General features: G+C 34.7%; 1 protein-coding gene across 5 annotated transcripts in view; it reads left to right on the top strand.

Annotated features, from left to right (window-relative positions):
• Acsl (Acyl-CoA synthetase long-chain) overlaps positions 1-16,324 on the top strand; it is a 133,535-nt gene that overhangs the window by 54,853 nt on the left and 62,358 nt on the right. The window contains exon 1 of one of the 5 annotated variants that reach the window (XM_072545272.1): positions 11,301-11,596. The exons of the other annotated variants lie outside the window; for them this stretch is intronic. Coding sequence (XP_072401373.1) covers positions 11,580-11,596 — 17 coding nt within the window. The 5' untranslated portion in view covers positions 11,301-11,579. Of the gene's footprint in view, positions 1-11,300; positions 11,597-16,324 lie in introns of those variants that run through there. 5 annotated transcript variants of the gene reach the window in all.

Below are 16,324 nucleotides of genomic sequence, written 5' to 3' on the forward strand. Positions count from 1 at the left end.
TATCTGCCTTGTCCCCATTCTTAGTCTTTTTCTCAATACTTTCATACTACTCCGAATATCTCTCTCTCTTGTCGTTTCCTCATTGCTGAGGATCGTGATTTCCTACAATGCGGGCTGTCAATTCTCTCCATCTCTTGCGATTTTGGGCTGCTCTCATGGACTCGGAAAACGTCTCTCCGGTGGCTTTCTGTACTTGATCTGACCATCGGATAGGTGAGCGTCCTCTGCCTCTGCGTCTTTCTACGTTTCCGCACACAATTAGTCTTTCTAAGTTGTTGTCTCTTCTCGCAATGTGGCCAAAAAACTTTAAAACATTTGCAAGACACTGAGAGGAAAGTCTGGTCTGAATGTTTAGCTCTTCGAGAATCGACTGATTGGATCTGTGCTCCGTCCACGAGACGCGTAGCATTCGTCTCCAGCACCACATTTCGAATGCGTCAATCCTTTTCCTATCCTCTGATTTTATTGTCCATGTTTCGGCACCGTAACTGAAGATTGAAAAAATGAGTGTCCGTACCAGTCTCATTTTGAGTTTTTTGAGCGGTCCTTCCATATTTTTGACAGTCGACTCATCGCGTTCTTGGCCATCCCTATTCTTCTGCGAATTTCCGTATGGGAGGAGGCTGCATTGCTTAAGGAAGATCCTAGATACGTGAACTCGTCTACTTTCTCGAATTGATTTAGGGCGCCTGTTGTTTGGAGGATATTCGCGTGGTCCACAATCATGATTTTTGTTTTCTGATTATTAATCTTGAGCCCACACTTGTTGCTTTCGGTTTCTACTCTCTTTATCAGTCTCGACATCTCCTCTTCAGATGTTGCTATCAGTGTTGTATCGTCTGCGAATCTTAAGTTTGAGATCTTTTTTCCTGCAATGGAGATGCCGCCTCTCCATCCATCGAGTGCGTTCCTCATTATGTATTCTCCATATAAATTGAACAGGTCTGGAGATAGTATGCACCCTTGTCGTACACCTTTGCTGGTTTTGAAGGTATCAGATTGCTGGTTTTCAATTCTTATTTTAACTGAGTTATCTTCGTATAAGTTTTTAATTAATATTGCCAAATGATCTGGAACTCCCATCTCATGAAGAACTGTCCAGAGAACTTCCCACTTCACACAATCAAATGCCTTTTGGTAGTCTAGAAAACAGATTATTATTGGAATTTTAAATTCGCGGGCCTTTTCTATGAGCTGCCGCATATTAAGGATTTGCTCTCTCGTACCCTTCCCTTTGACAAAGCCTGCTTGTTCTTGGGGAATTTATTTGTCTAAGTATTGTTGCAAACGGCGTTTAATGATTCTTAGTAATATTTTGCTTGGATGGGAAATCAGTGAGATGGTACGATAATTACTACACTTTGTACTCCGAATATAATAAATTAAAAATTTAGACCTACCTTTGAAACTCCGAACTAATATTTCGACATTTTTTTGGTGTATATGCAAAATTTCAGGAGCATGAGAGGGCTGGATTGTAGCTCTGACCACATCTTGGTAAGAATAAATTTTAGTAAGAAAAACGAGCTCACACATCAAGAAAAAGCATTCCGAAATATGACAACAGAAAACTAAAGTATGAAAACATAATATGAAAATATGAACATCACATACTATTGGAGTTACAAGGAGACGCAATGAAGATGCAAGTAGAAATAATCTGGGAAATAATGAAATACTCAGTTGAAAATGCCAACAAAGAAGTGCATGGATATGAAAACAATGAGCTGTAGATATCTTGCAATCAGTACATTGAAAAAAAATATCGCAGATATCGAAGAAAAGTTCCAAAACAAAGAAATTAAGTCCTTATACCAGAAACAGATCAAGTCTTGGTCTTGCCAGACCAAGAAGAATTATCAGTGTAAGAGTATGTATACGAAATCAAGCGAAGGAATACAGCTAAGTGAGGCTGATCGTGTAGTGTCTGAATGGAAAAGTTTCTTCGATGCGCTGTTAAATGGAAATGACGAAGAGGAAGAATCCGGGAGAAAGGATAAGTGCAGAAATGTTGAAAGAGCTATTACGAAAACCACTGGCTAAATTAATTGGGCGAATTTGAATAATACAGTTAATAATTAGTTCAACCTTGAGCTTATATTTCAAAAAAATTTTGTGGTCTGTTTTTTCGCCGTGTCTGTCTCAGCTTGCGTGGAGGAGGAGGAGTTCTGAATTAAGTAGGGACTCTTCTGCACTTCGCGGAAGACGGACGGGCGGAGGAGTCCTCAACCCCGACACAGCGCGTCCCACTGGCTGATAGGGAAATGTCCTACAGATATGTAGGATAGCTTAGCGATCCGATTAGCGATAGGCGCTCAGTCAGTTAAGAAAAGCAATGGAAATAGCAACCTGGAATGTTCGAGGATTATTGCAACCAGACAAACTGTCCATACTACACATAGAAGTCGAAAGAGAGGATATAGAAATATGTGGACTTTTGGAGACCCATTGGAAAGAACAAGGACATTTCCGAACGGCAGATTATGCTTGGAAGGGCGGAATATCAGTAGAGGGTCAAAAAATCAATAACTTGAGATATGTTGAAGACACTTTAATAATCGCGGCAAATCAAGAAGAAATGGAAGACATAAATGAGACGTCTGCAGGAAAAAAGCAGAACATATGGACTACAGCTAAATAGGAGTAAGACAAAGATCATGATAGTAGACAGAGCTCGGAATAATCTTCAACACATTAAAGAAATTGGGACTTTGAAGTAGTAAATAGTTTCATATACCTGGGGTCCCTAATAACAGATGACGGAAGGTGTGACAGAGAGATACGTAGAAGGTTGACTATTGCTAGAACAGCTATGATGAAACTGGTAGCAATTTGGAAAAATTCTAGCATAACAATACACACAAAACTAAGGCTGGTAAGGGCTCTCATTTTTCCCATAGCGACATATGCATCCGAAACGTGGACCTTAAAGAAAACGGATAAAAAAAACTGGACGCTTTTGAAATGTGGGTATACCGACGCATGTTGAGAGTATCCTGGATTGATCATCGCACTAACGTATCGATATTAGAACAACTTAAAGTAAAGGATAGATTGCTTAAACATTGCTTAAACAAATACAACAGAGATATTTGCAGTATTTTGGACACATTGCTAGAAGAACAGGCACGATGGAAAAACTGATAGTCGAGGGTAGAGTTGAAGGAAAGAGACATAGGGGAAGATCTCCAAGCCATTGGGTAGATCAAATAAAAATACTGATTAACCAAGGGTTACATGAAGCCGAACAACTAGCCCAGGACAGAGAAGGATGGAGAGAAATCGTGCAAAAACTGTAAAGGCCTGATGGTGTCACCACATCCCAAAAGGGATTAGGACTGAGGAGGAGGACAAAATTTCGAAGTTGTAGTTAAAATCATGGATGATTCTGTAATCCATTGGTTGGCACGGTTGCAAAATGGCAAACAAACAGTGCTGTGTTCTTATGTTTTGTTTTATACAAGAAATCGTCGTATAATAGTCCCATAACGCTGTTATATATTTAGGGAGTTGTTCCAATTAACAAAAATATGATAATTTGTTATCGTCACAGTCAATCTACATTTCACTACGTACCTATCGCACAACCCTCTTGTTGACTAATACAGTGGGTAAAAAAATAGGCAGAAAGCAAAAAGAAGCAGTCTAATAAAACTATTAAAATTTTATACGTCGTTCTAATAGTCACATAATGCTTATTCTATATTTATGTATTTGTCACAACTAACACAAATTTGATAATTTGTTATCTCCACAGACTAACCACATTTTTATTACCTAATGCATTATAATATTCTAAGCGATTGGAATTAGCGGGTCTGGCCGTGAAAACAGTTTAATTTTATTTTAAAACTTGTTTTGAGAGGAAAATAACACCATTCAATGCCAGTAACTTAATAAAATTCTGAATGATATTTGTTTTTCAAAATCATAAAAAATTATAGTTTCATAATTTTCAAAAAAAAATCGATTTTCAAGGCTCAAAAACACAGGTAGAAAATATTATTTTTGAATTCACCAAGTGCCTAAATTCAAGTTCAAACCTTGTTCTATCGGTTCCGTATTAGTATTTTGGCCTTATTTCATTTTAAAATATAATCAAATCAAAAGATTTTATTTGATGTGGTAGTCGTTTATTTTTAGCTCTAGCTTTTGCATCAGTTGCGTCATCGACTCTCTTTAATAGCTTCTTTAATAGCAACCTTTGATCACAGCAACTGTTCATCAAGACGAGACCAACGTGTTTCAGATAAAAAATTTAAAGTTTTCAACTTAATATTGGACTGCCTTGAATATAAGAATCAACTAATTGTGTTACATCAAAAAAAAAATCTTTGGATTTTCAATATATTTAGCGCAAACGACTACCAATGCTAAATTTTACTAGCAAAATTTTAATAGTTTTGTTATTTACATCCCTTTTGTAAACCAGTAAAGTTTTCTAACATCCCTGAAGCACCGTCAAAGCATACAACTTCAACATCCTCTTATGAAACATTCAGATGATGTAAAGTTGACTTCATTTTTTAAAAAATAGCAACTAGCCTTTTAACTGAAAAAGTACTACCTTTAGATATATATATATATATATATATATATATATATATATATATATATATATATATATAGAATATATATATTGTTATGGATCAGTTTATCGATCAGAAATAGAATAAAGAATTTTTTTTATTATTTTAATATACCGCGGGCATATAAGTTAAAATACAACCCTGTACTTATTTGTAATAGACCATAAGAGAAAACATTGTTCCGTGAAAGACTGAGTGAATAGTGAAAGGACAATGGAACCCGTATAATTATAGATTTAAGGAATAAACTTTGTAATTGTATTTTGCGGTGGGCATTTTTCGAAAGTAAATAAGAATTAGATTTATATATGAGATAACAAGAATTTGGGAACTTATTTCTGTTGAAAAAGGTAAAATTGTTAATGGTTTCTGAAAAGTAATTTGAGTGAAAGTAGTTTATTTGTTTTAAATATCATGTTGGAAATTTTCTAAATCGAAAATAAGTGGGAAAGATGAATGCTTATGATTGGTTAAAAAGGAATGGTGGGAATGAGAGAGTTAAGAAGTTTGTCCGAGAGAGATTGAAAAGATTATTATGTTACCGGCAGACCAGAAGAGAAGACGTGTTTTCGTGTAGTCAATCTGAGTGCCAGTGTTTTCGTTTGTTAGTGAAAAAGGTGGAAGTTGAGAGCAGATCAAAATCGAGAAGATTAATACCTCTTTTGAGTCTGCATAGTCCACGAGATATAATTGAGAAAGAAAGGAGAATTTGTGAGTAAAGAGTACCGGTCAAAAGAGGATTGGGCTTGTGTTTTTTCGGAGGAGTAGTTTGCTGGTATGCGGTTTGGATCGATGCTGAGAACGGGAAAGATTTGATGGTAGCCGGACATAATCAATCAAGGAAAGAACTGTGGTTTGATCGAGAGGAGACATCATTGGTGTAAAAAAATAAAGGTCAGTCAAATAATTTGAAAGAAAGAAAAATCTAAGATATTCTAAAGATAAAATCAAATATAAGCATACGAACTAAGATTCCAAGTTTCAAAGAGTTATTTTTTTTGTGAATAAATTATATTTTTATATGGTCATTTTTTTTAGTAAATATTATTATAAAACAGATCAATAGATAGTTTGTAATTAAAATTAAATTTAGAGTATAGGAATTTGTTGGGAAAGATAATTGCCCACAAAAGTTATTTATTAATATTCATCGTATTGCTTATTGAAAATAAATAATAATTTGTGTGCATATTTATGTTGTTTTAATGTTAGTTCCGTTTCCTGTTCTATCCCGATTATGAGCAACTAGGAGATACTGAACCCACTAGAAGAGATATATAAAGTAATCTGATTAAAGTAAAATTAAAAAGGCACCCTGAGAAATTTTAATAGTAATTTATTTGTATGACCCTGCATAAATTAGTGAATTAATTAATTAAATTAGTGTTAATTAATAATAAAACATAAAGCAGATCACAACAATATATATATATATATATATATATATATATATATATATATATATATATATATATATATATATATATATATAGTATATATATATATATATATATATATATATATATATATATATATATATATATATATACATCAGTTGGCCTAACGTTAGATTGATAAGAAAATTAAATTTTAGAGAACAAAATTAAAAGCGCAGCCTAAATTTTAGAAGTTTTAATGCACCGAACAACATTTTTGAATTTCCTAATTATAGAAAATATTTTATAACATAATTTACGTCCCCTTTATTTTTAATGACATCCGCAAGTCTTCGAGGCATAGTTTTTACAAAGTTCTGATAAAATTTTAATTTAAACGAATCCCATATTTTTTGCAATTTTTCCTTCAATTCGTTGACGGAACTGGCAGGATGTTTTCTCAAAGCGTTTTTCATTTCGCGCTACAAAGTCCCTATCGGGGACAAGTCGGGACTGTTAGAAACCCATTTCAGAAGTGGTATGGCAGTCATTTTAAACTTTTTTTGAGGTATAACAACTTGCGCCATTTATTGGAAGACAAAATCTTCTGCTGATGTTTAAACGGTGTTCCATAATCGGTAAAATAGATTCTTCTAAAATATTCAAATATTTGTCCGTGTTTACAATCCCATCGATAAAATATAACTTTCCCACACCTTTAGACGACATGCTGCCCCAGATCATGACAGAGGCAGGAAATTTGACTTTTCTGTTCAAACAGTCAGGATGGCAAGCTTCATTTTTCCTGCGAATGACATTTTTATAAACTTCTTCTTCTTCTTCGGCGTTTCCCATTATGAGTTCGCCGTTTTCGTCCTCCACAGCACTCTATTCTCCCAGTCACCTTCTCTGAGGTCTCTATCTATCATAGCATTTCCGACGTATGTTTTCCATCTTGTAGCAGGTCTTCCTCTCCGTCTTCTTCCCGGCGGGTCCCAGTTTAATATTCTTTTCGGCCACCTATGCTCTGGCATTCTTTGTACATGCCCGTACCACTGCAGGGCTCTGTTTTCCAACTTTTTTGTAATTGAGCATTTTACTTCCATTCTGTTCCATATTTCCTCCGTTCTTATTCTATCCGCTCTTGTGATTTGTAGACATCTCATAAAGTCCAGTTCAACTGTTCTCATTTTATTTCGTATTGTTGTTGTCATTGGCCATACTTCCGCTCCATATAGGGTAATATTCATCACTATGCTTTGAAAGATCCTCTTTTTGTTTTCTTTGGTTAGAGTGTTGTTCCATATCACTCCATGAAGTGCTCTTGTGGCTTGTTTTCCCCGTGCTATTTTCGTTTCTATATCTTTCATACAAGTACCATCTCGGCTAATCATTGACCCTAAATACTTAAAAGCCTTACAACTCTTAATAGTCTCTTCTTCTAAACTTAAGTTCAAATCTGCAACCTCGGGTCCAATACATAAGTATTCGGTCTTGCACATATTTATCTTGAGTCCCCAAAGTTCATATTCTTCCTTTAATTTCCTTATCATATATTCCATATCCTCCCTGTCTTGTGCAAAAATGACTTGATCATCTGCGAAAAGTAGTGAATGTAATATATTCTCTTGTACTGGTATGCCCATTATTCCGCATTTTCTATACCATCTTTTCAAAGCCTGATCTATATATATGTTAAAAAGTGTAGGTGAGAGACCACATCCCTGTTTGAGGCCTTTTGTTGCGGTGATTGTTTTTGTTATTTCATTACCTAACTTTATTTGCACTTGTGTTTCTTTATACAGTCTTTGTGTTATATTCACCCATTTCTCTCTAACGCGCATTCTTCTCATTGCTTCCCATAGTTGTTTCCTGGGCACGCTATCGTATGCTTTCTCTAAGTCGATAAAGGTCATATGTGTTTCAATGTTTTTTTCTTTGTTCTTTTCAATCACCTGTCTCATAATGAATATATTATCTAAACATGATCTGGCTTTTCGGAATCCGGCTTGTTCTTCGCTATAATGGTCCATGTGTTGTTCTAGTTTTTCTTTTATAACTGATGAAAAGATTCTTGGTATTGAAGGCATTACACTGATCCCTCTGTAGTTATTTGGTGACCTTTTGTAACCTTTTTTGAAAATGGAGGACATGTATGATAAGTTCCACTCATCGGGAATCTTCTCTCCTGCTTCGATTTTATTGAACAACATTCGTATAAAGGATACTATCCTTGCGCCTCCATATTTCAGCAGTTCCATTTTTATGTTCCCTGGTCCTGGTGTTTTATTGTTTTTGGATTTCTTTAGTGCTTTATTTATATCTTCCTCTGTGATTTCTGCTTCCTCGGTTATTATTGTCACAGGGTCGTATGAGATATACTCCGGCCTATTCTCCTGCAATAATTTTGTGTAATGCTTTGTCCACTCTTTGATGTAATTATCTGTATGGTATTTTTACTTCGTTTGATACTTCTGATGTTTTTTATTTTTTTCCATGCTTCCGTTGATCTGTTATACCCTATCGTGTTGTCTATGTCTCTGCACATTCTCTCCCGGTATTCGTTTTTCTCGAGCTTTATTCTTTGTTTAACTTGTTGTCTGAGGGTAACATATTCTCCCCTGTTCCTGGGGTTCTGTCGTTTAGCCATTTATGAAATGCCAATTATAAACTTATGCCTAAAAATAGTAAAAAATCTAGTTTTCAAAAAACATTACTTTTTGAAAAATCTTGTAGTATCATGTATGATAATTAGCGGAAATTTTCACAAAACAAATTTTAATAGTTTATTAATAAGTATAATATGTTATAATAACTAAATATCTAAGTTGAATGGAATTTATAAAAACAATTATTATTTTTGTTCAGGCAAAGATATAGTCCACATTTTGAACTTGAATATACGAAAACGAAGTACGCTTTGGCATCTTGCATCTCTGTCTTGTGTCTTTGTACAATGGCCAGTGTGAGTAACCATCAAGCCTTACGTCTTTTGGAGGAATATATGTTGTTGTTACTGTCCTTTTCTTTTTTTCTGCTATTTCTTTTTCAAGATCTGACGGCCTTCCTCTCTTCAGTAAACGATTACTTCCAACGTTGCATAATCAATATGCCACTTCAGCCCGAAATTCGGCAAGTTTCATACGTTTCTCTGCCTCCTTTTCTCTGGAACATCGACGGCAAAGAAGCCAAGAATTTTCAAGCGTCATATCAAGAAGATGATAGAATAGCCTCATATACCACTTTTTTGATTTAATTTTTGTTTGGTAGCGCCCAATGAGACTATCCATAAGGTCCATCCCTAACATATGTTGGTTATACTCCTAAACCAACTTTAGGAGGACATTCAATGTTGATTTTTTGCTTTCTTTTTTTATCATAGCTTTCAATATTTCCTTTCGGCAATTCTCCAGCATATATTGACAACACACAAACAGTCTTGTTGTCTCTCCAGACCACTGACGATATTTCCACGCTTTCAAAGTCACACACATACTCAACTTAAGTCCCACGATCCATTTTTTTGCTTCATCTTCAGATAGAAACTTACAGTTTGGAATACGGTTTCGTTTAACAGCGCCTAGGGAATATGTACCTTTGTTAGCAAGATAATGGAGTAACGGCAATGACGTATAATAGTTGTCAAAGTAAATAACACAATTCTGATTTTCCGAGATAATCCTAGATAATCTGACAACTATATTGGCACTTGCTCTTAGGTCTGGTTCATTTACCCGACGATTCCTCCTATCGTTTTCTGTACCAGTGTATATTTCGAAATTGTAGGAACATCCACTAACACCGCATAAAACGAAAAGTTTGTATCCCCACTTGTGGGATTTAGCAGGCATGTATTGTTTCATATAGTGCCTTCCTTTTGAGACGCACATCTGCTCATCTATTGAAAGCTTTTGTTCCAATGGTATGCTTTGAAATTTGTTATTCAAATGATTGACAAGGGGTCGTTATTTATGAAGACGATCTCGATCCATATCATTTTGGTCCAAACTCGTATTGTCATTTAAATATATACATTTCCTGATAAATTCGAATCTTTTCTCACTAATTATCCTAGCCACTCATTTATCTACAGATAGCCTAGGGAATTGGATCAATAACGACGGCAATTAGGCATGTGAACTAGGGACATATAGATGCAAATTCCTAGGTATTGATTTATATCTACGGTGGTCAGTCCAGCAGGTTTACTCTGATTCTTTTGAATAACATATGTATTGGATTCTGATACAATTTTTTCAATCAACTTATTGTCAAATAAGTACCCTGTAAAAAACGCAATGTATCAGCTCTGATACAACCGTAAAAAGAGGCGAATTTTAAAGATATTACTCGTAAAAATATAAATTAGCTCGATCTATATTCATATTACTTACCTTCTAAACAAAGTTCATATAACCAAAATAAAAGAGTTGCGAAAAAAACGAATCAACCAAACCAAAACCAACCAACCAAAATCTGAAGAGCTATAACACGTGCTCAATGCGAATAGGCACTTGCCAGACGACTAACAAAATTCACGCGCGAACTAAAACGATTGAGTGATATGCAACCTTATTTCCTAGTAGAGATAGTGCAAACACTCCTACTGACCACGGCTCAGTAGACGAAATTTGGTTTACAATAGGACCTTTCTGCCTTTACACGAATTTTGACTCCGCCTTCGCGCAGCTCCATGGTCAGGAGTGTTTGCACCATTATTAAATCAACGGCGGCTCGTTGATATTTTAAAATATTAGACATATCTACCTTATTTATAATTTTTAACTTATTTATTACAAACGTTTTATTTTTTATTTAAATATCTCGTTTATTTAATATTACTCAAAACGTTCAAAGATTAGTTGTTTCCAGAAGTGGACGATCCCAATTTTTGCACCCTCGAAAGTTAGTGTGGGTTCCACAGCTCCACATTCCACGTGAATCTTTTTCTGGGTTATCTCATGAAATTTGATTATTCAAAAAAAATCTCGTGGGAATATCTTCCGAACGAACCCGAGTTTTTCGCCTTGTCTAATTGGGATGGTTAGCTTATATTTTTCTTTTCCTGCTGCCGGGGATTACCCCGACGGCCTAACCCTCCTTTCTCAACCGGTTTTGGGACCGACTACGGAATAGCCGATTTTTAAATACATTTAATACTGGCCTATTTTCCTCCACATACTTAAGATAAAAACTTCCACATTTATTTGTTATGATTATTAATAAATTTCCATACTAATTAGTAAAACTCGTAAAACAAGTAACATTTTTGTTTCATATTATAATTAGATAAAAATCGTAACAGCTCGACAGTCTAACACCGTAATTGACAAACTATCTCTCATCCGATCGGTTCTTTGCCAAGATAGCAAGAGAGAAAAATTTTGTATACCTACTTATCGATCATTTTTTATTATAATAGTTTTATCTGTATCGCAATGTAAAAGTACTACTTTTGTATTTATTTCATTGGGGAATGTCAAAGTGAACAGTTCCTTGTGATACTCGACCGATTAGTGTGTGTTTGATTGTGGATAATTTGTGTTTTTTTATGTTAGATTTATTTTAGGTTTTTTGTTTTTGTATTTTATTTTTTGGCCCGGAGGATAGCATCATGACTGTATATTTTGGGTATGTATTTACTTTTGAAATGTAAATTGGCTTAACATTGATTTATGAACTGTTCTACATTGGTTTTAAATTATTTTTGAGGGCGCTTCGGCATTAAAGTTTAGGACTAGAATATCCCATAAAGTGGGTGATCAGTTTTGTCTTTATTGGTGTACAGAAAATTGGAAGTTTAAAATAAAAATTAGTTATAAATAAAAGAAGCATAATATGAATTTTTTAATGTATTTTTTCATCTGTAGAACAAAATTATTTTTTTTTTGTTTTGTGTCCAGTTGATACTGTTGTCTTGCATTTTCAGTTTCTATTGTGATTTTATGCATTACTAAATTAAAGAGCTGTGGACTTTATCTCCCTGTTAGACTCCTCAATTCAAATTTTCTTGCATGTTAATAGTTAGGTATCCTGAATTATCTACAGTTCGTGCTCAATTTATTAGACTCACTTGGCAAATTCTAGTTTTCTGTGTTTTATAATCAATTATAATTATAACTATGTTAGCTATAAGCGAGAGATATAACACAAATGATAGTAGCAACCTTTTTGCATATTTATTGAACAAAAACAACGTAAATTATTATAATATTTTACTATAACATTAATATTTTGTTAAGCTACCCTTGGTTTTAAGCAGTTCAGCCACTCTCCTGCACGCTGTTTATGCATTTTCGTGCGATTTGTTTTAAATTTTCGGTGTGATTCCAATGGAAAATGATTCTTTGTATCAACTGAACCTTGTTGGTAATTATTTCCTTGATTAACTATGTTTTTAAGCACTCCCAGACATTTTCAATGGGGTTCATGTCTGGTGAGTTGCCGGGCCATGGTAAGACCGGAATTTCTTGTTCTAACAAAAAATTTTGAATACTTTTAGCCGTATGGCAAGGTGCTCTATCCTGCGTAAATATCTTATGGCTGTTACCAAACCATTTGTTCACTTGTGGAACCCATCTTGTCTGCAAAACGCATTTATATTGTTCTTGTCGAATGGTTTTTTCTACGACATACACACGTTCATACCTTTGCCACTAATCACCGACCATATTACTACTGATGTGAGATGTTTATTTGTATTAATTACACACTTCTTTTCATCTTCATCCCCTGGACGTCTTCGGACAAACTGGACCTTGTCATCCATAATTTGAAATGTGTCTTCATCGCTGAAGCAAACCTGTGAATGTGAATAACAATTATAAAGTGCGAAAATAAAATGATTTGTAATAATTTACCTTACGCTAATTATCAATAGACCAGTCTTTATGGATCTTGGCCCAAACTAAGCGTTTTGTGAGCATTTGTAGTATTAGTTTTGGCTTCTTAACAGGTCTGCGACATTTGAAGCCCATGTAATGCAAATTTCGGCGTACGGTGGCCACCGATACTGAGCATCCTGCTTCTTCCAACTTATTTCTTAAATCTCTATGGGTGGCCCTTCTGTGTGTTATAGCTAATTTTTTTTTAATTCGTTGCGCTCTGGGGTGATTGAAGGCTTTTTGCCACACCGGATTTCCGAACTGACGTCACAGATCGCTTCTTTTTGAGTTTTTGACTCATTCTTGTCACTGACGACTGGGATACACCACATTTTCGTGCTATCTCTCTGACTAAGTGGTGTTATTCTCTAATAGAACAATAATGGACGAGATTTTCTCAACACAACGATCTTTAGATTTACCCATCTAAAAATTCCAATCCAAGATTAATCGTCTTGTTTTATGATTAAGAATTAACCAAAATCAAAAGTAACACCATTATGTAATAATGTCAATACTTACTAGTGTAAATTTTAAATAAAATGACCACAAATCTATGTTTTAAGTAAAAAAACTTAGAATGTAAAACAATTAGTTACTCCACACTTTGAGCACATTCTACTGCCATCTATAAATTTTTGACAATTCTAAGAAAGATTTATACCATTTTATACGTAACTATGTACCCAATAGTTATGCAACCCATTCATCACCTTAGTATCCAAGTTAACATACTTTTAGTTCGATTAAAATAAAAAAACTGAAATTTTTATGGTGAGTCTAATAAATTGTGCAGGTATATGTTTGTTTTTTTTTTCAATAATATTAACAAATCTTCCTGTCCAACGGAGTTCAAGGCTTTAGCCAAATCTACAAAGCACATACAGGTAGGTTTGTTATATATTTCTTTTGCAATAACATTAGTCAGAAAATAATGAAGATATGGCAATTCTACGGGTGCCATATGAAAGAGAAAGAGTTGCTCCATGAATATGTACCAAAAAAGTGAAAAACCTTTTTTAACGCAAAATCTGTTGGCAAAATTACTGCCACTTATAGTGGTCCCACCAATGAAGCTTGTTTGCTCTGGATGATTGGTATTTTACTTGAACATTCTGAATTATTATACTGATATTTTATAAAATTTCTGTCAGTAGTGGTCCCACCAATGAGTGTTGTTTACTCTGAATGATTGATGTTCTCCTTCAACATTCTTAGTTATTTTACTAATATCCTTTAAAATTTCTACTACTGTGACTAATAATGATGTATATATTGTAAACCCCGTAACGCTCTCATATTCCAAACCATAAAAAATAATTTTGACTGTGAGTAATCTGTCTTTACTTTTGCTAATATAGTTGACTAATGAACTGTTTCCATTATTGCTTTGTGTTCTCTTCTGTTCTGCAAGTACTTCTAATAGACCCTTTAAAAATATACTCTTATTGAAAATAAAAAATAATTCCTAATAAAATAAGAAATAATTCTTTATGCCCTACAGAAATTATTCAAATATTTGACCTTCTACGGCTGGACAGTATCCCAATCTGTCATAAAAATGTCTGCAGACAAATGTAAGAGTTTCTGCTGTAACAGAATTGGAGATTTCTCTTATTCGGTTTTTTAATTCATCCAAATTTTGGGCTCTAGCCTCAGGATGACCGTAGATGATGCTTTTTAAATGTCCCCAAAAAAAGAAGTCCATGGGTGTAAGATCTGGAAATCGCGCAGGTCACTTAATATCGCCTGTTCCACTAACAACTTGATTCGAGAAAGTATTATTTAAGTACTCCTTAATTATTCGAGCGTTGTGAACTGAACAGCCGTCTTGATGGAACAACCACTGTATAATGACAAATTATTGGCGACGGGGCAAATATTTCATCGACCTTGACATTAAAAGCCATGAAAAAAATGTTAAGCTACGGTTCAATTTTCTTAAAATCTAGAAATCTCTTCTTAAATTTCTCATGCAGTTTCTTGAGTTATTGAGCGAACCTTTGTAAGTCTTTATTCTGAGACAGGTGTCATACTGCTCATTTTGGAAAAATGGGTGATTTCATTTTTCTCTATACATCTGGAAGCTTTTAAATGTCCTCAAAAATCATCTAAGAGTTGGTTCTTGCCTTGAGGCTTCGTAATTTATTTAGGTGTGAAAGCAAATCTGTAAAAAATGCGAATTTAGGAAGCCAATTGTTGTCAGAGATGATCTTAACGTCGTCCCATTTGCCTTGTTCAGTCATGAAGTCCTGAATCTCCTTCCTTAAATTTCATACTCTGTCAAATGCGTTACCGCAGCTTAACCATCTCACTTTAGTATGGTAGAGATCAGAAAATTCGCTTTCGGTGGATTTTAAAGACTCTTGAAATTGTTTAGACATCAAACCACGTGAACGTATTGTATTATAAGGTTAACAATCACGCTCAATACGGGTTTTATGTTAAGAGCTGCTTTACACAACACATCCTGGTGTATTAAGCAGCGATGAAATATTTAATACATTATTATATGGATTTTCTTTACCAAATATTAGTGGTTATATTACATAATTTTTCTTTAGGCAAGTTTACCTTTGAAAGACCCTCAAAACAAGAATCATAAATATTTTTCCTGTAGTATTTCCTTTCAGTGATTGGAAGTTTGCTGATTCCTCAGTAATATTGAACTCTTGATCAATGCGTCTAATAAAAATCAGCAACTGGGCAGTATCGCTCACGTCTGTGATCTCATCCATGATTATTGAAAAGTATTCAAAGCATTTTCATTTTTTCCAACTGTAACGATAACTGTACAGCGAAATCATCAAATCGATCAGTTATCGTCCTTCGTGATAAAGCTAAAGACTGAAACTGGTTACTTTTTTCGGGACAAATAATGTTGCTTACAGCTACCATGCATTCTTTTACGAATTCACCATCCGATAATGTTTTGTTACTTTTAACAGTTTTGTAAGCTACAACATGCCAGTGTTGATGCCTTGTGAGTATCAGATTGCTTCGTAAACATAATTTGCTGCCTACGTAACTTCTATTTTTGCCTTTCAACAAAATACTTTCTCTATGCCCCTGTCATATGCTTATATTTTGAATTTGTATGTTTTTTTAGAGACAAATTAAAATCTTAAAAAGTTCAGCTAATTGATTACAAATAAGGCACAACGGTTTGTCTTTAAGTTCTGTGATTTAATAAGTAGGTACAAAAGAACATCTTATCCTGCGGATTCCGAAATAAAACTGTCTGTTAGCGGACTGTTGTAGCACGTTGTAGTTTCGAAAGCAAGAAAGAAATTGCACTGCATATGAAGATGTGATTTGATGTAAAACAAAACTCCGAATGAGGCGGACAGTGACAGTGTTGACGACACGACACGCACCAGCCGAAGCGCGCGGTCACTCAAACACATCCACACGCAAGGTCGGATTTTAACTTTTCGCGGGCCGTAGTTTCCCCATCCTAGTCTAGATCAACCTT

Source organism: Diabrotica undecimpunctata, chromosome 9 (genome assembly GCF_040954645.1).
Source record: "Diabrotica undecimpunctata isolate CICGRU chromosome 9, icDiaUnde3, whole genome shotgun sequence".
NCBI classification, from domain to species: Eukaryota; Metazoa; Arthropoda; class Insecta; order Coleoptera; family Chrysomelidae; genus Diabrotica; species Diabrotica undecimpunctata.